We start from the raw sequence: 21,388 nt of genomic DNA, 5'->3' as shown, positions 1-21,388 counted from the left end.
TTTTCTTTTTCAATTCATGTAATTTTGAATCCATGAATGTAAAGTAGAAAGCATCTCTACAAAGTCCTAATAGACAAGACTGTACCTAAAGTAATGGACATTGTAAGAAGATAATGAAGGTTTGGTACAACAAAAGCTTGATAATGAACTCTGGAACTCACAGTGGTTGCTCTACCAATGAATTGAACCGAGATTAAAACAGGACATAGCGGAGAAAGTGCAACGAAGATTGTACAGGATTAAAACAAACATGTAATCAACAAGAATCACAAGTGAAAACAGAAAAACGAAAAAACTTTCTGGTTGGGCATTCCTTGAAAGAAGGTGTCAATAGTCTTCACCTTCATCTTCTTCGTCGTCTCCACCTTCAGCACCAACTTCTTCATAATCTTTCTCCAGTGCGGCCAAGTCTTCACGTGCCTCGGAGAACTCACCTTCCTCCATCCCTTCACCAACGTACCAGTGCACAAACGCCCTCTTTGCATACATAAGATCAAACTTGTGGTCGATCCGTGAAAACACCTCCGCAACTGCTGTGTTGTTGCTGATCATGCACACAGCTCTCTGAACCTTAGCGAGGTCACCTCCAGGAACAACCGTTGGAGGTTGGTAGTTGATTCCACATTTGAACCCAGTTGGGCACCTGCAAGACAAAACCAAAAGAACTGTTTATTAAAAACAACATCAATGGTAGAAACAAACAATAGCAAGTTTTGTTTCTTTTGAAGATTATACCAGTCAACGAACTGAACAGTCCTCTTTGTCTTAATAGTACCAACAGCAGCATTGACATCTTTGGGAACAACATCTCCACGGTACATCAGACAACAGGCCATGTATTTCCCGTGCCTTGGGTCACACTTGGCCATCATGCTAGCTGGCTCAAACACGGCATTAGTGATCTCAGGGACTGATAACTGTTCGTGGTAAGCCTTTGCAGCTGAGATGACTGGAGCATAAGACGAGAGCATGAAATGGATACGGGGATACGGGACAAGGTTGGTCTGGAACTCAGTGATATCCACATTGATGGCTCCATCAAACCTCAGTGATGTGGTCAAAGATGATATGATCTGGGATATCAACCTGTTTAGGTTTGTGTAGGTTGGCCTCTCGATATCTAGGGATCTCCGGCAAATGTCATAGATGGCTTCATTATCCAAGAGGACAGCGACATCGGTGTGTTCAAGTAGGGAATGCGTTGAAAGAACACTGTTGTAAGGCTCTACGACAGCAGTAGAAACCTGCGATCAAAAGGCAGAGCATTAAAACCAAAGATTCATAATATACCACTAAAGAAACATGTAATGTAATGAGTTTTTCCTTGAGATCCTGGCAAAAAGAGGTACCTGAGGAGATGGATATATGGTGAAGCCAAGCTTTGATTTCTTTCCATAGTCTACAGACAAACGTTCTAACAACAAAGAGCCCAAACCAGAACCAGTTCCACCACCAACAGCATTGAACACCAAAAACCCTTGCAAGCCAGTACAGTTGTCGGCAAGTTTCCTCACACGGTCAAGGCAAAGGTCCACAATCTCCTTCCCAACTGCAATTATAATCATATTAAAGGACCATTTTCAGAATCCTTAAACTTATTTAGAAGAAGCATGAAGTGATTTCTTACCAGTATAATGGCCTCTGGCGAAGTTGTTAGCAGCATCTTCTTTGCCAGAGATAAGCTGCTCAGGATGGAAAAGCTGACGGTAAGTTCCAGTACGGACTTCGTCAATAACAGTGGGCTCAAGATCAACGAAGACGGCTCTAGGGACATGCTTTCCAGCACCAGTCTCGCTGAAGAAAGTGTTGAAAGCATCGTGCGCAACTCCCACTGTAGTATCACTGTAAAGGAGCAAAAGAAGAACGGCTATTAGGTTCGTCTCTCACAAAAACCTTGGATCCAAAGAAACCAACAGAAAATGGCGATTAGGTTATAAGACCTGGGCATCATCCCGTCGGGCTGGATCCCATGTTCGAGACAGTAAAGCTCCCAGCACGAATTTCCGACTTGGATCCCAGCTTGTCCGATATGAATGCTTATGATCTCCCTCATCTTCGCTCGCAGAAAAACCCTAACTATTTGATTCTCTTCGACGGACGGAAATCGAGAACGGAGAACGAGGGAAATGAGGCGGTGAGCGAGATCTTCTTTTTTTTTCTCTCTCTCTTTTTTTTTGGCCCCTTTAGGTTTATATTTATGAATGGGATTTGATAATTCGTTGGGGTCCGCCCAGTTGTGCCAGCCTGCCTTGGGTCCCACGGCTTCGCTTTTGTCCGAATTTGGATTAATTTGATAATATTGCCCACACGATCCAGTTCGTGGGCTAGTTTTTCAATTGTGGCTGGCAAGGTGAAAACCGAAATTGCAAACCCATTTACAGTTTTTGAAAGCCTGAATGGAAATTTTTCTTATACCCTATATTATATCACAAATGAATGTAAGATATAACACTAACTATAATATACAGATTTCAGTTATATAAACTAGAAACTTGCAAAAGGTAAAAAAAATTCCGTTATAGTCATCCAAAAATGTTCTCATAGAACTCATTGTGTTTTTGCTATTAAGGCATTACTTCTAACTCATAGTTGCATGTTAGAATAGTTACGAATAGCCTAGGCAGATGGAAAGGATTTTAGTATGGTTGATTGTTGGTGATTTCCTCAAAAAAAATTGATTTTCGAATTCAAATCTTAATTAAACAGGAATCACAATATTTGTTTTGAAGCGTATGATTATTATATTATGATGTTGAACATTGATTATGGCTTAAACCTATTGGTAGATTTGTTTTGTCAAATTAACAGGGCTAAGATGGTAACAAAGAAAAAAAAAAGATGGTAACAAAGAGAAATGCATGCGCTAGTTCTTTTCTAGTATGGGAGAACATATTTTAATGCAACACATAGGTAACCAGATGGTGTGATTAATGGAGCGTAGAACAAAAAATAACGGTTGTACGGTATTGGATTCAAGCTGAGGAATCAAGACTACATGTTGACGATTTTGCTGCTGAACAAAATCATGGGGATAAACCAAGAATTTTGATAGCTATCTCTACTGCATTTGCATATCAGGTTGAGTTAGTATAAGGTAACTCGAGACCAAAAACCTCATTCTCCAATCTACAGACTACAGTTCATGCATTATGATGTAATTTTGTCAAGAAGCCTAAGATGAACAAGATACACGTTGCTAAGCTTGTTTGCGTTTAGAAGGCAATCAAGAATATTGATTGTTTCTTACACAAAATATATTTTTGATAAGTTAAAGCTTAATCTCGGCTATTACTAGGCTATGCATTAAGGAATTACAAGTTCCTAAGATGTGACGTTTATCATCATCATATTTCTTATAAGCTAATGATGTGATCGGGAATTGACGAAAAAACCGGCTACGTGAATTCTATAGATATGGTAATTGTTTGTCTGTCTCAATCCATTATATCCAAATAACTAAGCAGTTACCTAACCCATAACCGCTCAGGACAATAACATATAGTAATCCACTTCGTTTGTCCAACTACTAACTAAATCAATCCACTTAATTGAACCGACTAATCGTTATTCCATCCATTACAGCTGAGCAACTAGACTGTTTATCTTTTCTAAATTAGTCAAACGTGACCAAATCTTGCAAAAGGTCAAAGAAAAAAAAAACAATCAAACGTGACCAATTCATATGGGCTTTCTATATTTCCATTTTTCTGATCATTTGTCTTTTTCATCCCGTCGATCAAGTCTCATAAATATTGTAACTTGGCCTAGTAAAAAAATAAAAAATAAATGAAAACCTTTTATTTTAAAACTTGAAGACACGATTTTAAAGAGTCATGAATATATTCAACTTATAAAAACATCTAAAACAGAATAAAAAATATCCTAATATCCTAATCACAAGACAACCTTACAGATTAAAACAACCTTACAGATTAGAAAATGTATGGTTTGGCACTTGCATAATATCGTAATATTAAATTGATAACCCAAAAGTTAAACCACTAAGGCCTGTTCGTTTTTTAATCTAGATGCTGCATCTAGATTTTGCATTTAGATCAGCATTTAGATACAATATCTAGATATTTATTGTTTTTGAAACTAGGTTTTGCATTAAGATGCTACGTCTAGATACTAAATTGTTCGTTTGTGAATTTAAAAAAATAGTTGGATGCAAAATATATAAAATGACTAAAAAGAATTATTATTTTTTAATAAATAATATTTTTACCAAATTAAGTTTTAAAAATACATAATTTTTTTTTTGCATTTTTTGTGGGAAAACATGATTTTTTATACTTGACGGGAATTTTTTTTACTGGAATTTTGAGTTTTTGACGGAAAATGAAAATATTGTGTTTTTGGCAAGAAATCGAGATTTTACGTTTTTGGCGAGAAACCAAGAGTTTTCGTTTTTAATGGAAAATCGAGATTTTACGTTTTTGGCGAAAAATCGAAATTTTGCGTTTCGGCGAGAAACCGAGATGATTTCTTTTTTAGCAGAAATCGAGATTTTGCGTTTTTGGCGAGAAATCGAGATTTTGCGTTTTCGACGGAAAAGCGAGAGTTTTTTGTTTTTGGCGGAAAATCAAGATTTTGCATTTTTGGTGAGAAACCGAGAGTTTTCGTTTTTGGCGGAAAATCGAGATTTTGTATTTTTGGCGAGAAACCTAAAATTTTCATTTTTGATGGGAAATCGAGATTTTGTGTTTTTGGCGGGAAATCGAGATTTGCGTTTTCGCGGGAAAACGAGAGTTTTTTGTTTTGGCAGAAAAAAATCGAGATTTTGCGTTTTTGGCAAGAAACCGAGAGTTTTCGTTTTTGACGAAAAAACGAGATTTTTTGACGAAAAACCGAGATTTTTCGTCTTTAACGGGAAACGGAGAGTATTTGTTTTTGGCAAAAAACCAAAAATTAACGTTTTGGTGGGAAATCAAGATTTTTCGTTTTTACATGAACCAGATGCAAACGCTGCATCTGAACTCTCTATTTTTCAGCATTTATAATATCCAAATTTTCGAGATGCTAATCAATTTGCATCCAGATGCTGTATTTAAACACAAATTTTTTTTGAAAAAACGAACAACATTTGGACATTTGCAGCTAGATGCAGCATCCAAAAACGAACAGGACCTAAACCACAATGTAATTTCAAAACCCAAGAGAGCGATTTGGTTCGGTTAAGAGTTTTTTTCCACGCTCGTGAAAATATCTACACCCGGTAAGTTACAAACCGGATCAAAAATCAAAAACCCGAGATCTAGATCCAGATCGAATCTCACGTATTTTGTCTATCCCAGCCTCCTAAGGCAGGCTGTCACAAATTGGCGGACCCCAACCAATTATCGATTCCCTTTCATAAATAATCAATTTTTCCACCCAAAAACAATGAAAAGAAGATCTCGCTCACCGCCTCATTTCCCTCGTTCTCCGTTCTCGATTTCCGTCCGTCGCAGAGAATCAAATAGTTAGGGTTTCTGAGAGCGAAGATGAGGGAGATCATAAGCATTCATATCGGACAAGCAGGGATCCAAGTCGGAAATTCGTGCTGGGAGCTTTACTGTCTCGAACATGGGATCCAGCCCGATGGCATGATGCCCAGGTATTATAACCTAATCGCCATTTCTGTTTGGTTTCTTTGGATCCAAGGTTTTTGTGAGAGACGAACCTAATAGCCGTTCTTCTTTTGCTCCTTCGCAGTGATACTACAGTGGGAGTTGCGCACGATGCTTTCAACACTTTCTTCAGCGAAACTGGTGCTGGAAAGCATGTCCCTAGAGCCGTCTTCGTTGATCTTGAGCCCACTGTTATCGACGAAGTCCGTACCGGAACTTACCGTCAGCTTTTCCATCCTGAGCAGCTTATCTCTGGAAAGGAAGATGCTGCTAACAACTTCGCTAGAGGCCATTATACTGGTGAGAAACCACTTCATGCTTCTTCTATATAAGTTTAAGGATTCTGTAAATGGTCCTTTAATCTGATTATAATTGCAGTTGGGAAGGAGATTGTGGACCTTTGCCTTGACCGTGTGAGGAAACTTGCCGACAACTGTACTGGCTTGCAAGGATTCTTGGTGTTTAATGCTGTTGGTGGTGGAACTGGTTCTGGTTTGGGCTCTCTGTTGTTAGAACGTTTGTCTGTAGATTATGGAAAGAAATCTAAACTTGGATTCACCATTTACCCGTCTCCTCAGGTAAATTTTAAGAAAGAAGTCTTTACACTACATGTTTCTTTAGTGTTCGTCTCCTTGATACATTATGAATCTATGGTTCTCAATGCTTTGCCTATTGATCTCAGGTTTCTACTGCTGTTGTAGAGCCTTACAACAGTGTTCTTTCAACGCATTCCCTACTTGAACACACCGATGTCGCTGTCCTCTTGGATAATGAAGCCATCTATGACATTTGCCGGAGATCCCTAGATATCGAGAGGCCAACCTACACAAACCTAAACAGGTTGATATCCCAGATCATATCATCTTTGACCACATCACTGAGGTTTGATGGAGCCATTAATGTGGATATCACTGAGTTCCAGACCAACCTTGTCCCGTATCCCCGTATCCATTTCATGCTCTCGTCTTATGCTCCAGTCATCTCAGCTGCAAAGGCTTACCACGAACAGTTATCAGTCCCTGAGATCACTAATGCCGTGTTTGAGCCAGCTAGCATGATGGCCAAGTGTGACCCAAGGCACGGGAAATACATGGCCTGTTGTTTGATGTACCGTGGAGATGTTGTTCCCAAAGATGTCAATGCTGCTGTTGGTACTATTAAGACAAAGAGGACTGTTCAGTTCGTTGACTGGTATAATCTTCAAATGAAACAAAACTTGCTATTGTTTGTTTCTACCATTGATGTTGTTTTTAATAAACAGTTCTTTTGGTTTTGTCTTGCAGGTGCCCAACTGGGTTCAAATGTGGAATCAACTACCAACCTCCAACGGTTGTTCCTGGAGGTGACCTCGCTAAGGTTCAGAGAGCTGTGTGCATGATCAGCAACAACACAGCAGTTGCGGAGGTGTTTTCACGGATCGACCACAAGTTTGATCTTATGTATGCAAAGAGGGCGTTTGTGCACTGGTACGTTGGTGAAGGGATGGAGGAAGGTGAGTTCTCTGAGGCACGTGAAGACTTGGCTGCACTGGAGAAAGATTATGAAGAAGTTGGTGCTGAAGGTGGAGACGACGAGGAAGATGAAGGTGAAGACTATTGACACCTTCTTTCAACGAATGCCCAACCAAAAAGTTTTTTCGTTTTTCTGTTTTTTGTGATTCTTGTTGATTACATGTTTGTTTTAATCCTGTACAATCTCCGTTGCACTTTCTACGCCATGTCTTGCTTCAATCTCGGTTCAATTCATTGGTAGAGCGACCATTGTGAGTTCCAGAGTTCATTATCAAGCTTTCGTTGTACCAAACCTTCATTATTTTCTTGCAATGTCCATTTATTTCTTTATGTAAAATCTTGTCTGTCGGGACTTTGTATAGATATGTTCTATTTTACATTGATTCGTAGATCCAAAGTTACATGGATTGATCAGGAAAATGTAGGTTAAGAAGAGTTGGGAGAGTGATGCGTGTTCCCAAATGGGATCGGTAGGATCGAAAATTGCGTACATTTAGATAGTATGTTCCACCAAGTCGGGATCCTAAAACATTTTTTTGGGAATCTATTCTTTTTTTTGTCGTCAAAGTATCTCATTGATTAAAACATCACATCATCCATTTGATTACATGAATTTGCAAGTTATGTCTAGCCTTCTTGGCTAGGTGATCTGCATCAGTATTAGCTTCACGGCTAATCTGCTTAAAGAGAAACCACACTCATTTGGAATCTTCCTAATATCATGGATATAAGTAGTACATGGAAGATACTTCAAGACCCATTCCTGAGGTTTCACTTTGACTTGATTATACTCTAGGAGACCATATATTGACCATTCTTAAAGCTTTCGACTTCAGCTTCCATAGAAGTTTGAGTAGGAGGAATAGCCCTAGTACCAATGACAAGTTGTCTTCCAATCATCTTATATATAAAAGAAGAAGGAATTCTCTCCAAAGAGCGACACGTCATCATTCCATGAAATGACACGTGTCACCTTAAAAAAAAAAAAACAAATCACATCTTTTCATCTTCTCACCTGAACCGATCCACCTTCTGTAATTTTTGATCTCCTTTTCCAGAAACGTTTACTCCTTCGAATTGATTCCACTGTCCTTAATGTATTTTATATCCACTCCATTTATACCCTCTCTACTATGAAAAACATATGAAATCCGATTCTTAAATTTTTGTTTTCTTCTTCATCTTCTCAATTGCTGTCTCTTTTATCTGGGTTTTGTTCTTTGATTTTTTTAAAGGAGCTTTGTTCGTCGTGAATGGTTTTGTTGTTTGAAGCGCTTTTCATTGTAAAGTTCAATCAGTACATTGTTTTAGAAAAAGCTGCAAACTTTGTGAATCGAATATGATTTATAAGTCCCTTATCACTATTTGCTTCAAGTTTCCGATAACAGCGATGGGTGATTGAAATTCTGAAGAAGCTTGTTAAAGAGGCTTGAATTTTGATATTTAGAGTTTTGTGGCTTTTTGTCTCTCAACAATTAAACTCTACACCAGTCCTATTGCGCACCTTCTTGAAGATCAGAATCCCTTTTATAAACCGAATAAAGGAAAGCCAGTTTTTGGCCACCATTTTCTTGGAGTTGAAGAATTCATCCCATAATTTGGCAATTCATATTGTGTATCTCATAATGCACACACTCATAGATTGGTCGACCTCTGAACAGTACTGGTGGTTCATTTAGTTCCTTTTTCAAATATTACCAGCAAAGCAGGTATATAATTCAGTACAGCTTATAAATTTTGGTTCTTTGATTTTTTTGTTTGTCAGCCCTCATGTCGTTGTTTTGCAGAGTGCTCATTATTTCTTAAATGATTACATACACTGGATGTCTTATCCTGTTCTTATGATTCCAGGTGATGATGCTTTGACAGCTTGTCGTATTGCAAGCCAAGTGCATATTGTATCCTCCTTTCATAGTTTCATCTATATGATTTTCTTTGTGTACTCAATATTGTCATAAATCACGTAACTTTTGTATGTGGATCTTCATATAAAAGACATGGCAGTAAAAGCATCATGTGCTTATAAAGGCTGCAAACCATGATCGGGGTCGTCTCACGGAAATACATGGATTCGGATGCTGCAGCTTCTGAGAGGTTCCATAATGCGTACAAGAGAGCTCGAAGCGGAAGCTAAAAAAATTGAAGATTCTGGGAAAGGAAATGGAGTTAAGGTTGCAAGGGCTTTTGAATGGCGAAGGACCAACTGAATCCATGAGTGGCAGGACAGAGTCCACAGTGTTGATGGAGGAAGAGGATGAGCCCAAAGAATGGGTTGCTCAAGTGGAGCCTGGTGTCTTCATCACATGTGTATCATTGCCTGAGGGAGGGAATGATGTCAAGCGATTCGGTTGAGGTCATTTATCTGTGCTCTGTAGCATTTTCACAAAAAAAATAGGATCCTAAACTGAATCAGATTAATAATTTATGTTTCTGATAGTACTAATAATCAGGTTAATCATAAAACACTTTGTACTTAATCCATTGTGTTTTTTATTGGATTTTCTAAATAGAGATGTGTGTTTCTTAGGGACAAGCTATGAGAAGTACAATTGGTATTAAAGATGGTATTTGTGAAAGATTTCTGTTTTCGTTACTTGCAATTTTTCTTGAATTTATTTAAAATGGTCCCCAAACACTTGTTGTATGTGACAACCTGTACATTTTTGCCAATAAAGATTTTTGAGATGTGGATTTGTATTTCGGTAGTCCAATTTGATCTTAAATGGATTCCCCAAGAACAGTTGTGTTTGGGAAGAGTTTGGTGAGTTTAGCAAATTCATTTTGTAGATGCGATATCTATGAGAGCAGCATGATCTAACAAACTTTCTTCATGCTCTCATCAAATAGGGACGCTTTGGCCCACAGTCACAACAAGTGAAGAAAACATATCACAACTTAACACTAATTTGCCGGTTCTAGCCAAGATCTGCACTCTGATTAGCTCTTGAAAGTAATTTTTCATGATGTTTTGGTTTATGTTAAATTATAGCTCTTTTAATTCGCATGTATAACTCTGATTCGTCCTATGTTTCATTTTACTCAGAAATTGGCCGCAATACAAGCACGGTGACTTCAAGATGACGGCAAGAAGCACTATTTTTTGGAAAGCAAGTCGAGTAAATAACGTTCTGTGCAGCGCATGAGCCTGCGTGCAAGCGATTGGCATCAGATTCCATTCTGGTCTCAGCCAATTGGCAGGCCGTTTATGAGCTGTGGAAAGAAAGACTTCAACATTCGCACTTGGATACAACTCTTTAAATCAAAACTGATAAATGGATGGGTTGTAAGTTGTAACATAACAGGGAGAAAGCTTTTACATACCTTAAATCCCACAAGCTATTGAATTGTTGAGAAGTAAGATGTTGGTTAATGAAAAATGAAAGTGCTCAAGTGATTGTTCTTGAAGGTGTAGCTAAGCCACTCATGGTTGTGAAGAGTGATGGTGGTTATAACTATGAGACAACGGATGGTGGATTTACTTTCAATGTTTTTTTTTTCTAAAAATCCTGATAAATTGCAGTGTATATGTTTGTACCGAAGTGTATGGCTAAGCTTCATGATGCTTGGTTTTATGTGAAATTTTGTTATTTTGATTCTAACTTATAAATCTAATTCTTCGTAGCTTTCATTTTACTTTGAATCGACGAAAAGCAAGATCGAAACAAATAAGTGCGAGTCTTCTCGGCTCTGCCTCTCTTCCATGAAAGCCACAGACAAGGTAAGCGGTGGCCTCAAAGGATATGTTAATAGGAATGAATAAGTGGGATCTTTCTTCTGTTTCGTTGCCTGATTCATGTCAACATGTCAACAAGAAGTCGCCTTACGCAACACCGTTATGGTATGCATTTGATTACATACGGTTGTAGTTTTTTAAATGCTTATCTGTTTAAGTTAAAAATATTTTGTATACCAATGATAATATAAAGTGATTTGATGGAAGAAGAATGCTCAAAGTGCAAGCCACTATTTTTTTTTATAACTGTTAGATTGTAGTTAGTTATACTAACAATAAATTGGTGTATCTCTTGCTCGAAATGCAAATATATTGACTAACCTACCTCTCACGTAGTTGATCAGCCAGACAATATATAACTAATCCTCAGTCAACATGGAGAAGAGGATGTCATCAGGAAGGGGAAATTCTTCAGAGCTGCCACTGCGGCATCACCCAAACCATGCAACTGCTGCTGCGGGTACAGGTCGAGGCATATATGAGACAAGATATGGGATTGTTCATTCGATATCTTGAAATTGGTCTACTTTTCTCTCTCTCTTTTATATTAATTTTCAGTCAGCATATCATTACAAATTTAAAACAAAACTAATGATGTATATTACAAATACACTTTGGCCAAAGATGTTCTTGAATCTCTTTTTGATGATTTCGGTAAGATTCGTTTGCTTAAATTCATGCTTTAAAATCATTTTATTTATTTATTTATGTTACATGATTTTGGAAGCATCTAATAATATCTAACATAATTTTCTTTCTTTTTTGTGTGGAGAATAAGCTTTCACATTAGTTCCAAATTTCTACAACTTATTTATTGTTCGTTTTTTCCTTTGTGTGATATTGAATGTTTCCCTAGAGAGACTTTGATTTCCGTAGTGTTATCTCCACCTTTCGTATGGTTCCATATTACTCTTTGTGAAATTTTCAAAACACAAACTCTATAAAATAAGTTTACACTTATGAAGAAAAACCTGTGCGGGTATTGGCCTAGAAATTATCAATATAATTTTCATTTATTAAAACAAAACAATTTGATAAGACAATCAAGGGGTTATTTAAAAAGAAGCTTCACTATTTTACAACCCAATTCAATTTGATAATTATTTATTTATAGCAATAAAACTGAATATAATGTGTACATATTGGCTCATATGATATACAATTTGATTTAACAAAAAAAACAACAAAACAAATTCTAAACAAAAAAACAAATTAAGAGTTATTGGAAAAAAACCGCGCGTATGCGCGGGTACTCACCTAGTTATCATATAAAACCCAACCAACTCCAGTCTCTTGGTCTCTAGAAACCCAAGAATCATCCACAAAATAACATAAGTGATTTGCATTATGTAATATTTGCTGCATATCAGTGGTCAAGCAACCCATCATTATAAAGCCAACGCTCTTGTGTGAGTGATGAAATTGGATTATTTACCACTAATGCTTCCATCCATAAATTAAGATGGCTTCAATCTTATTTTTTGATAGTTGATGAATTGTATAAACTTGAAAGGATTTTTTTTCCTGGAAAAACCAAAATAAGAAGATTTTTGTTTTCTTCATATGTTTATAATTCTACATGGAAGAAATATTTACATTAACCATCAATTTCCACTTATTACTATATATTTCCTCTTGTTTTTTTTATCCCTTTGATTGTAATATTCACGAACAGCTTTATATATATATATATCATATATGTTGTATTGGCATCAGTATTATCAATTTGCATCAGAATACATCTCTACTTGTCCACTAGCTACTACGGCGTGAAAAATGCCAAAAGAAACCGTATTTAAACATTCGCACAAAAAAAACCGTATTTAAACAAATAAAAAAAAGTACAACTACAAAAGATCAATTAAAATTTAAGAATTATATAGGACCCAAAGAGTCAAAAATACACTCGTCTTTCAATTTTCATAACTACACGATTTGGTTAACTTTCTTAACGAGATTAAAAGTGGAATGCGTAATAAATAACTCTAAATACTTTAGGATTGCTTAAATCCTGAAAGGGAATCCAAATTATCCAATTAAAAAGGATGTAAAAAAAATAAAATTATCCATTTAAAAAAATTGAGAGGAAATGAAAAATTGTTAGATTCAGATCTCATACGAAATATACAAAAAAATAATCTAAGGGTTTGGTATGGTTTAGTTCAGTTGGGTTATAAAGGCTCCAAGCTAAACTTCATCGTTTCCTCTCCACCAAGTAGTGAGTATCTCTTTCTTTCTCTCTTTCTCCGCGGAATCTCTTTTTCTGGTTGCGTTTGAGTCCGAGAGATGGCGGAGGAGAAGAAAGTTGCTCCAATTGGTATCTGGACTACTGTGAAGCCCTTCGTCAATGGCGGTGCCTCTGGTATGCTTGCAACTTGCGTTATCCAGCCGATTGACATGATCAAGGTATGTAAATGTTTCTGGATACACGTCTATGTATCAGCATATTCACGTAGAAGCTCGTTTTAAGTAGAATTCTTGCTTGATATGCTGATACTTGATATCCGCGAAATCTGTAAATGTGTTCATCAGATCCGACTCTATGGATTTACTTTTTTTCTCAGATCTGGTTTTCTTTGTACTATCGAATTTTAATTCTCGGAGCTTGTTCAGACTCATTTCTGTGTGGACTGTTGCTATTGATATGTTCAGATCTGGATTTTGATTAGAATAATGTTCTTAGTGCATCGCATTTACAGTCCTTTGCTTGTGCTCATAGGATTTTGAATAATGTGAATCTAATGAGCTAAATACTTCTTTCTGGTGGCGTAGGTGAGGATTCAACTAGGTCAGGGATCTGCAGCCAGTGTGACCACGACCATGTTCAAGAATGAGGGTATCGGTGCCTTTTACAAGGTATATATTATTTTTGGATTTTGATTAGATCTATCTTGATGCATTTACTTGTTTTGAAGAGACATGATTTTATGTAGGATGTTTTCTATTGGTATTCTGGTGTTGATGTTCATGAGGAGTTTATTTATATGTTCATGTGGTTGATCTGTAATGTTGTATATATTGATGATCTGATACTCAGTAGATTTCGTATCTAAAACAGTCTTGTCTCTTTCTTGCTAACTACAACATTAGCTTCTCTCCGTTTCTGCTATGAAGATGTGCCCTGAACTTATTTGACTCAAATTTTTCCAATAGGGTTTATCTGCTGGTTTGCTGAGGCAAGCAACTTACACCACTGCCCGTCTTGGATCATTCAAGTAAGTTAATCATTTGTGGGTTACCTTGAGCCCATACAGATGAATACTTTCTTATTGCCTCCATAGTTATATGTAAATCATCCTCTCCCATTTGCTGTACTAATCAAAGAGTGTTATTATGAGTTATCAGGTTGCTGACTGCAAAAGCAAGTGAGGCAAATGATGGGAAGCCACTACCGCTGTATCAGAAGGCTCTTTGTGGTTTGACAGCTGGTGCAATCGGTGCTTGCGTTGGTAGTCCAGCCGATTTAGCGCTTATCAGAATGCAAGCCGATAATACTTTGCCGTTAGCTCAGCGCAGGAACTACACCAACGCCTTCCATGCGCTTTACCGTATTAGTGCTGATGAAGGAGTTCTAGCACTTTGGAAAGGTTGTGGACCAACTGTGGTCAGAGCAATGGCTTTGAACATGGGAATGCTTGCGTCTTATGATCAAAGTGCTGAATACATGAGAGATAATCTTGGTCTTGGGGAGACATCTACGGTCGTAGGTAAGCTGCCCTTCCGAGTCTCTCATACAGTTATATTTTTTCTACTACGCCTTCAATAAATGTATATAGCAGTTAGAGTCAAGGATTCACAGAATCGTCTTGGAAATTTATATTTACAGCTTGTAGTCTACTTGATTACACGAGTGTTGTGTTGTCATAACTAGTTAGAAGGCATTCTCCTTGCTCCTCATCTCTCAAATAACCGTAAGGTGTATTGCTGAGCTGGCAAAACTACATTTCTAGACTAGTTACAATAGTTCTGCACTAAACTTAATAATTAGGCCTAATTAGTTTTTGACTTGTGGTCATGTAATTCCTATATTTCATTTACGTTTATAGATCTCTCAGCTTGGTAGTTATGTGATTTTTGTTCCCTTTGGCAGGAGCAAGTGCTGTTTCCGGATTCTTCGCTGCGGCTTGCAGTCTGCCATTTGACTTTGTCAAAACTCAGATCCAGAAAATGCAACCCGATGCTCAGGGTAAATATCCATACACGGGTTCGCTCGACTGTGCCATGCAAACCTTAAAAGCAGGAGGACCTCTCAAATTCTACACAGGTTTCCCTGTTTACTGCGTCAGGATCGCCCCTCACGTCATGGTATAACTACAATCTTTTCTTATTCTTTTTTTTTTACTTCTAGCTTGTTTCTGAGATCGTTAAATGATCTTGTTTTCTTTTTGGCAGATGACATGGATCTTCCTGAACCAGATTACAAAATTCCAAAAGACCATTGGGCTGTGATCTTAATACAAACATTGTCAAGTGCGCGGCAAAAATAAGATGAGAAGAACGAAAACGCAATTGGAATTGTGTTCATTTCCTTTTTTTTTTAATCAAATAACTAAAGGCATTATTGGAGGTGTTTGAGACTTAAATTTTTTTTTTTCTGTTAATGGTCGTTGATTGGTCCGTGAACTTCAAAATTTTCCTCTTGATGTTCAAAACAAACAGATACCAGAGAATTTAAGACTTTATTATTAACTATCAAAATTACAATTTCCGTTAAGAAGTAAAAATGGATGATGATGTTGGGTAGCAAAAGGTTGAATTAAATAAAGTACTCAATAATGTGACATGACAGAAGTGCTTAAGAACAAGCTTGTTTCTACATAAACAAAATGTCATGAGTAGTGTCCCAAATATTCGTTTGAAACACCAAACATGTGCATCAGCAGACAAGAACCCTGCCCCAAAACTCTGCCGATTACAATCCCACAACACCTGTAGGTAAGAAACTTGCCTACTTCGGAGCAACTTCTTTGTGAGCTTTGAATGATAAAATCACATTCCAAGCCAAAGCCACTACGTTCGAAGCGAGTACCTGCAATTCAGATATAAAACATTGAATCATCCTACGAGCCAGTGAACAAACTCTACGCAGAACGCTGAATTACACCTGGTACCAGGAAAATCTTGCTAAGCCTATATAAATGATGATGCAGAGAGCTATAATGTCATTTAAGTGTGATTCCTTTCCTGCTCATTAACAAGTGCTCAACAATATGAAACCGCCTAATAATTTCTAGCTGGATGATGACGTGGTCAAAGATTATACTAAGTAGAGGATTAAGACATCAAAGAGAGAAACAGAGTGTGTGGGCCATTATGTTTGAAGCATATCATTCTTTCACCGAATTGTATTTTTCACACACCCATCTCATGTTGTCACAGAGTTTGGCAATCAAACCTGGAAGTTTTGTGGAACAAATCTGAAGTTAAGAAACTGGAATGGTATCCATAGTTGCCAATTTGCTAGCACTGCACCAATCCACTCCTACACAACCAGCAATTCATAGATTTCAATCAGAACACCGATAAAAAGATACAGAGTATCAAATTTAGGTTCCTGCAAAATGCTTTCCCACCCTGCACAATGCAAAAAACATTCTCTTGGGAATTAAAAAAAAAAGGTTAATTGGCATTAAAATCAACCTGCTTTAGCTTTGGGATGACATGCGATGGTTTTCCTTCAAGTGTCACAACAGCTGATAAGAAAACTCCAACAAAAACAGGAGCAAAAAGAAACTGCAAAAACAAAAAAGTTGGTGTTAACAAAAAGGAAGCAAAGATAGGAACATGAATATTAGTCGAAAAATAGGAAATTTTGCTACCTGGTCTAGTAAAAGTCGCAAAACTGCGCCTGATAATCCGGAAGCTGTCACCACTTTGCTCAAATACAAGTACCTAATGGAGTTGCGAGATTTCAGAGAGCAAGTAGAGAATAAGCACAAGTAATACGACCTTATGTGTCATCAATGGATGCATTAAGTCTCTTCAAATGAGCAACCACTTAGCAGAAAAGTAAAATAGCTTTGACGGTGTCATACGAGCACGCGAGGAAAACAATATAACACATAAAAAAATTACAGTCCGTGGATATACCAGAAGTGCAATGCTGGACCGACTAGCCCCAAGCCCAAGACGGTAAACGTGAGTGTCCTCTTCTTGTCCAAAGATGAGGTCTTATTGATTGTAAGCTAACAACCAAGGGAAACAAGAATAAGCAATCTTGTTTTTTTTCAATAAGAGGTTTTATATGAATACTATGAATCCAAACTTCAAAGATAAGTACTGATAAGCACACCAACAAGAGAGTTACCTGGCAGATCAAATCTCCAATGAGGGTCAAGATTGCTGACGTCACAGCTTTGGTCAAAACAGGATAATCTGAGAGAAGAGCCAGGTACCTGAAAAACCACAGAAAATCAAGCCAAAACACAATACAATGTGTATATATGTTTAATTCAGCAAGGAGTTATAGTAAAACAGAGTTTTGTGAGTACTATTAACAACCATGAGAATTTCCAATGTCGGATTATGAAAATGTTTAATTTTGAAAGAAACGATATTTACACAAGAAAAGAGTAGAGAGGGGAAGACGTAAGAGTTTTTTACCATGAGAGAAACGACCACATGTTTCCGTTCCCGCCGCTACCTTCACCTCCCCCGCCGGAACCATCACCACCACCACCACCTGAACCACCAATCCCGCCGGAGCCACCTGAACTTCCACCTGAGACCGAAGAGACCCGACCCAGATGCCCAAACCCAGTCCCTGAACGTCCAGACCAATTGATACGACCACAATTCAGTGAACCTTTTTTGTACCCAAACGCAAGAACCCTGCTCGAACCAGCTTCAGCTAGAGTCATTCGATTGAAATACGAAGTGTGACTACCGGAAAACCCATGAGAATTGGACAAGAGTGGTGTTTTCCGGGTAAGAGTGGCGGGGCTAAGCATCGTGGTTTCGTCTGGTCTGTCTGATACTTTAACTTAACGGTGCCTGTCGCACTTGGGATATGACTGACTATTCGTGGTGGAAAACCATGAAAACGAGCTTCTGGTAATGTTTTGGGCTTTAGTAATGGGCTTTTTATGGGATTTCATATGCAATGGGCTTCTTAAAGAAGAAGTGGACGGAGCAGTGTAAGGAAGATTACGAAAAAGAGTTTTAGGAATTTCATGAAAACGTAAAAAAAAAAAACGGAGCTTAGCATTGGATAGAAAAGTAAACATTAAAAAAACGAAATTTGGGTTTAATGTTAAACAACTGAGGAAAACATAGTTAAACTTATTTGGGTTTAATTTTTACAAAGAGTCATAGCATTTGACTTTGGTTGAACAACAGAGGAAAACATATTTACATTGTCTTTCAGTATCTAATCCAACATTGTGCTAGAAGCAACATGAGCATTCTTGATGTCATCTCAATTCACCTTTTAAGACAAGTGATGCATGTCTTACAGCCCTTGCGACTCTCCAGATCTGGTGTTGAACAAGTTCCCAAGATGCTTTGGTTTTTAGCCTCTTTGCATCATCTATTGCATCATCAACTCCAGGAAATGATTTGGATCCGTAGTCATCATACTTGGATGGTCCGTACACCAAATGCTTGTACCAGGGTCTTTCAGAGAGTCCATCTCGGTCTGTTAAAGCTCGCTCCGCCATCATTAATCTGTCATTGAGCTCTCTCACTCTCAGAGCTCCTTTAATTCCCTGCACACTCCAGTCAAGCTACTCTCAATAACCAATTTACTTGTCAATTTTTTGACAAATGTAGAAAACTATCGCCACACCTTCTTCTCTATATTTATCCCTCGTGCAGCCGTAGATAGATCTTGGATCGATTTGATTAACGGGGAAACATCTATGCTATGGCCTAACTTCTCCAAATCTTCCGCACTTTTCTGTTTATGCAGGTAGATAAATAAGACTACGGAAATCTATCCGGCTTTGAGCTTATATTTTTGAAAGAAATCAATTACCTTGAGTTCTGATGCATAGGAGATATAGTTGAATGGTAAGAATTCCTCGTCTGCTAACCGAAGAGCGACCAAACCAAGAACACTAGCCATTGCGACATGTCGCTGAAACATAGAGTCTCCAAATTTTTCCATCCAAGTGAAGTCATCATACATAGAGTGATAGACTGGATAGTCTGTTATATATGTGGTTATTTTTTAGCAATGATTAGTCTCTAATTCATGAGAAAAAAAAAAAGCTTATTGACACGTCGGTCTCTATACAAGAGACCATGATGTTTGGCTCATCTAATGTTGGTGTGAGTGGCTAGACTCAGAGATTTACCTTTTCCGAAACGCATGTCAACAGCTGGAACGCCAACATGTTGCACAAATGATGCGTAATCCGATCCTCCACCTCCTAGTCTTCCAATCTTCACATACCCAAGTATACCAATCAGTTTACCATAAGACAAAAATCTATAATATAACATAGTGTAATCTTCACTTACCACACCAGAGTTGCTTGATCCTATCCACGATTCGTAGATACTTTGCGTTGTGTTATCTGGATCACGAACCTGCAAGATGAAAAAGCTTGATTATATGTCCTTTGATAACAGAAACAGTGAACAGCTTAGCATTCAAGATTAGCTCAAAAGACAGTTTTACATACCACCCAGATGCTTGTTAAAACTGCCTTAAAAGTACCTCTTGAGCCGCTTCTTTGATCAATTCATCGAGTTGTGGAGTCGCAGAAGCATGGAATCCGGGGCCAGATACCGCACAATCTACATTCAAGTAGGCCACTGCTCTAGAAGTTAGCATCTCTCTGTTTTCTTCTACCCATTCTGTTGACCCAATCTAATAGAAAACAACACATTAAACTCCTGCTTTCGACATTACCAAAGTAGACAGGTAAGAAAAGCGAGGTAGAGACTAGAGACCAGAGCATACTCCTCAGCATCCCAATTGCACAGAATAATCGTCCTCCGAGGCTTCCACCCTCTTTTCTGCAGCTTATCTAGTCTTTGTGCAATCTACACAGTTTCAACATCTCTCTCTCATTGCAAATAAAATACCATTTGAAAACTTTCAGCATCCAAACTTTACTCACCTCCAAAAGTACCGCAGTGCCACTGTTTGGATCAACAGCTCCGAAAGTCCAAGCGTCTCGATGGTTTCCAAGAATCACATATCTAACCAATTCATCCAAACATAAATCAAATTGCTACCTTAGTGGTCTATTGTCACTCATTATTGAGAATGGTATAACCTATCAGGTTCTTCTTCTCCTTCAATCACTCCAATAACATTCTCAATCTCAGCTATAACAGTTTTCCCCTGAAACCACACCACAGAAATTTCCTAACTTTCTCAAGCAAAGAAACACAAATTCCCAAAAAAACGAATCTTTTCACTTGCACACACACTCACAATGTAGGTCAGGTTCAAGATCCCAGGTCCAGGACCAACTAGATAAACATCTCCATCAGCAACATCTCCTTCCATCGTCTTCAAAATCACTTCCGCATCAGCCGCCGAGACAGGCAACGATGGTATGAGCGTAGAATCGCCGCTCAATTCCACGGCCTCCTCTGATAATCTCTCGCACCCATCGACGCTTGCCCACCCAGGAGTCGTCGGATCTCCCAACCCATTATAAACGGTGCCCACCTGAACCCCACTCGGAGGCATCCATTTACTCGCCGGAAAACACTCCTCTCCGCCGTAATCCCTCTTATCTGTGTAGATCACGACGCCTACAGCTCCCGCCTGATACGCGTTATTCACTATGTCTCCTCTGTAAATCCGTCCGTACCTCGCAATCACGACGGCTCCGGAGGCATTCAAACCAACGAAATCTTCGACTCGTCCGTAGTTTGCATAAACCACAGGCCCGGAAACGTTGCCCGACTTGGCGTATCCATGGAAAGTAGGCATCACTTCATTTGCGTAAGGATTGTCTCCGATTTGTTCTTGTTCAAGCGCGAAAGTTATCGGCTTTGCTGAGTCTCTTGGTGTTAGTACAAGGGAGCGATGAATTGGGTAAGTTAGAGAAACAGGGTAAGCGACGACGTGTGATTTGAGTGAGGAGGAGATGAAGGCGGAGTGAACGTAGGCGGCAGCTTCGGCGTTGGCCTCCGAACCGGCCACATGAGGGCGGCGCGTGAGGGCACGAAGGTTTAAGGCGACGGAAGCGTTGTCGGAGAAGGAAGCGGAGAGGAAGAGAGCATGGTAGTGAGGTTTTGGCGAAGAGGAAGAGTGGAAGAAGAGGGAGTAAGATAAAGCTGCGATTACGAAGGCGAGAGCTGTTGATTTCGACATCAATGGAGCTTCTTTCTTAGATAATCATCACCTCCCTCTCTCTCTCTTTCTCTGCTGCTTCTATGTTTGACTAGAGTAATGGTTTTCTAGAGATGATTTGGTCTTCTGCAATTATTGATTGATCATCGCAACAATCTATTATTACTTTAATGTTCTCTTCACTTGCACTAAGAGATTAGCTTACATTATTTTCTTGACATCATTTAACATACATAAATTATTACGAGATGATATTGATTTTGAGTCCCATTGT

At 38.4% G+C, this 21,388-nt stretch overlaps 5 protein-coding genes across 5 annotated transcripts; 2 read left to right on the top strand and 3 right to left on the bottom strand.

The window, feature by feature from the left end:
- Nucleotides 1-80: 80 nt before the first annotated feature.
- LOC18018969 (tubulin alpha-3 chain) lies at nt 81-2,197 on the bottom strand. The gene is made up of 5 exons (XM_006400477.2): nt 1,941-2,197; nt 1,628-1,842; nt 1,350-1,549; nt 736-1,244; nt 81-643 (listed from the first exon to the last, which is right to left on the bottom strand). The coding sequence occupies exons 1-5, from the start codon at nt 2,051-2,053 to the stop codon at nt 328-330; spliced, it is 1,353 nt and encodes a 450-aa protein (XP_006400540.1). The 5' UTR covers nt 2,054-2,197; the 3' UTR covers nt 81-327.
- Nucleotides 2,198-5,333: 3,136 nt separating this feature from the next.
- On the top strand, nt 5,334-7,460 carry LOC18018967 (tubulin alpha-3 chain). Its single transcript, XM_006400475.2, has 5 exons — nt 5,334-5,599; nt 5,698-5,912; nt 5,991-6,190; nt 6,295-6,803; nt 6,896-7,460. Exons 1-5 carry the CDS (start codon nt 5,487-5,489, stop codon nt 7,209-7,211), a joined length of 1,353 nt encoding a protein of 450 aa, XP_006400538.1. The 5' UTR covers nt 5,334-5,486; the 3' UTR covers nt 7,212-7,460.
- Nucleotides 7,461-12,989: 5,529 nt separating this feature from the next.
- Nucleotides 12,990-15,538, top strand: LOC18018968 (mitochondrial dicarboxylate/tricarboxylate transporter DTC). Its single transcript, XM_006400473.2, has 6 exons — nt 12,990-13,262; nt 13,629-13,712; nt 14,010-14,071; nt 14,202-14,563; nt 14,947-15,161; nt 15,249-15,538. Exons 1-6 carry the CDS (start codon nt 13,143-13,145, stop codon nt 15,303-15,305), a joined length of 900 nt encoding a protein of 299 aa, XP_006400536.1. The 5' UTR covers nt 12,990-13,142; the 3' UTR covers nt 15,306-15,538.
- On the bottom strand, nt 15,386-17,856 carry LOC18018966 (protein sym-1). The gene is made up of 7 exons (XM_006400474.2): nt 17,460-17,856; nt 17,164-17,251; nt 16,947-17,041; nt 16,676-16,748; nt 16,497-16,589; nt 16,252-16,338; nt 15,386-15,885 (listed from the first exon to the last, which is right to left on the bottom strand). The coding sequence occupies exons 1-7, from the start codon at nt 17,804-17,806 to the stop codon at nt 15,805-15,807; spliced, it is 864 nt and encodes a 287-aa protein (XP_006400537.1). The 5' UTR covers nt 17,807-17,856; the 3' UTR covers nt 15,386-15,804.
- Nucleotides 17,857-18,081: 225 nt separating this feature from the next.
- LOC18018965 (probable glutamate carboxypeptidase LAMP1) lies at nt 18,082-21,245 on the bottom strand. The gene is made up of 10 exons (XM_006400472.2): nt 20,245-21,245; nt 20,084-20,151; nt 19,925-20,006; nt 19,755-19,847; nt 19,519-19,671; nt 19,320-19,388; nt 19,154-19,241; nt 18,832-19,004; nt 18,643-18,753; nt 18,082-18,562 (listed from the first exon to the last, which is right to left on the bottom strand). Exons 1-10 carry the CDS (start codon nt 21,133-21,135, stop codon nt 18,269-18,271), a joined length of 2,022 nt encoding a protein of 673 aa, XP_006400535.1. The 5' UTR covers nt 21,136-21,245; the 3' UTR covers nt 18,082-18,268.
- Nucleotides 21,246-21,388: the final 143 nt, after the last annotated feature.

This window comes from Eutrema salsugineum, unplaced genomic scaffold (assembly GCF_000478725.1).
Source record: "Eutrema salsugineum unplaced genomic scaffold, Eutsalg1_0 scaffold_2, whole genome shotgun sequence".
In the NCBI taxonomy this organism is placed as follows: domain Eukaryota; kingdom Viridiplantae; phylum Streptophyta; class Magnoliopsida; order Brassicales; family Brassicaceae; genus Eutrema; species Eutrema salsugineum.
Note: the sequence above shows the minus strand (reverse complement) of the source record. Positions and strands in the feature narration are given on the sequence as shown.

Bases quoted from the DNA above. Each gene is read 5' to 3' on its own strand.
- LOC18018968 (XM_006400473.2), top strand. From the start codon at position 13,143: ATGGCGGAGGAGAAGAAAGTTGCTCCAATTGGTATCTGGACTACTGTG. The intron at 13,263-13,628 runs GTATGTAAATGT...CTGGTGGCGTAG, and splicing joins AGCCGATTGACATGATCAAG to GTGAGGATTCAACTAGGTCA. The intron at 14,564-14,946 runs GTAAGCTGCCCT...TCCCTTTGGCAG, and splicing joins GGAGACATCTACGGTCGTAG to GAGCAAGTGCTGTTTCCGGA.
- LOC18018966 (XM_006400474.2), bottom strand. From the start codon at position 17,806: ATGCTTAGCCCCGCCACTCTTACCCGGAAAACACCACTCTTGTCCAAT. The intron at 17,252-17,459 runs GTAAAAAACTCT...GTGGTTTTTCAG, and splicing joins ATGTGGTCGTTTCTCTCATG to GTACCTGGCTCTTCTCTCAG. The intron at 17,042-17,163 runs GTAACTCTCTTG...CTTGGTTGTTAG, and splicing joins TTGGAGATTTGATCTGCCAG to CTTACAATCAATAAGACCTC.
- LOC18018967 (XM_006400475.2), top strand. From the start codon at position 5,487: ATGAGGGAGATCATAAGCATTCATATCGGACAAGCAGGGATCCAAGTC. The intron at 5,600-5,697 runs GTATTATAACCT...GCTCCTTCGCAG, and splicing joins CCCGATGGCATGATGCCCAG to TGATACTACAGTGGGAGTTG. The intron at 6,804-6,895 runs GTATAATCTTCA...TTTGTCTTGCAG, and splicing joins ACTGTTCAGTTCGTTGACTG to GTGCCCAACTGGGTTCAAAT.
- LOC18018969 (XM_006400477.2), bottom strand. From the start codon at position 2,053: ATGAGGGAGATCATAAGCATTCATATCGGACAAGCTGGGATCCAAGTC. The intron at 1,550-1,627 runs GTAAGAAATCAC...TTATAATTGCAG, and splicing joins CGCCAGAGGCCATTATACTG to TTGGGAAGGAGATTGTGGAC. The intron at 644-735 runs GTATAATCTTCA...TTTGTCTTGCAG, and splicing joins ACTGTTCAGTTCGTTGACTG to GTGCCCAACTGGGTTCAAAT.
- LOC18018965 (XM_006400472.2), bottom strand. From the start codon at position 21,135: ATGTCGAAATCAACAGCTCTCGCCTTCGTAATCGCAGCTTTATCTTAC. The intron at 19,848-19,924 runs GTGAGTAAAGTT...GAAACTGTGTAG, and splicing joins GCACTGCGGTACTTTTGGAG to ATTGCACAAAGACTAGATAA. The intron at 19,005-19,153 runs GTAAATCTCTGA...CATATATAACAG, and splicing joins TGACATGCGTTTCGGAAAAG to ACTATCCAGTCTATCACTCT.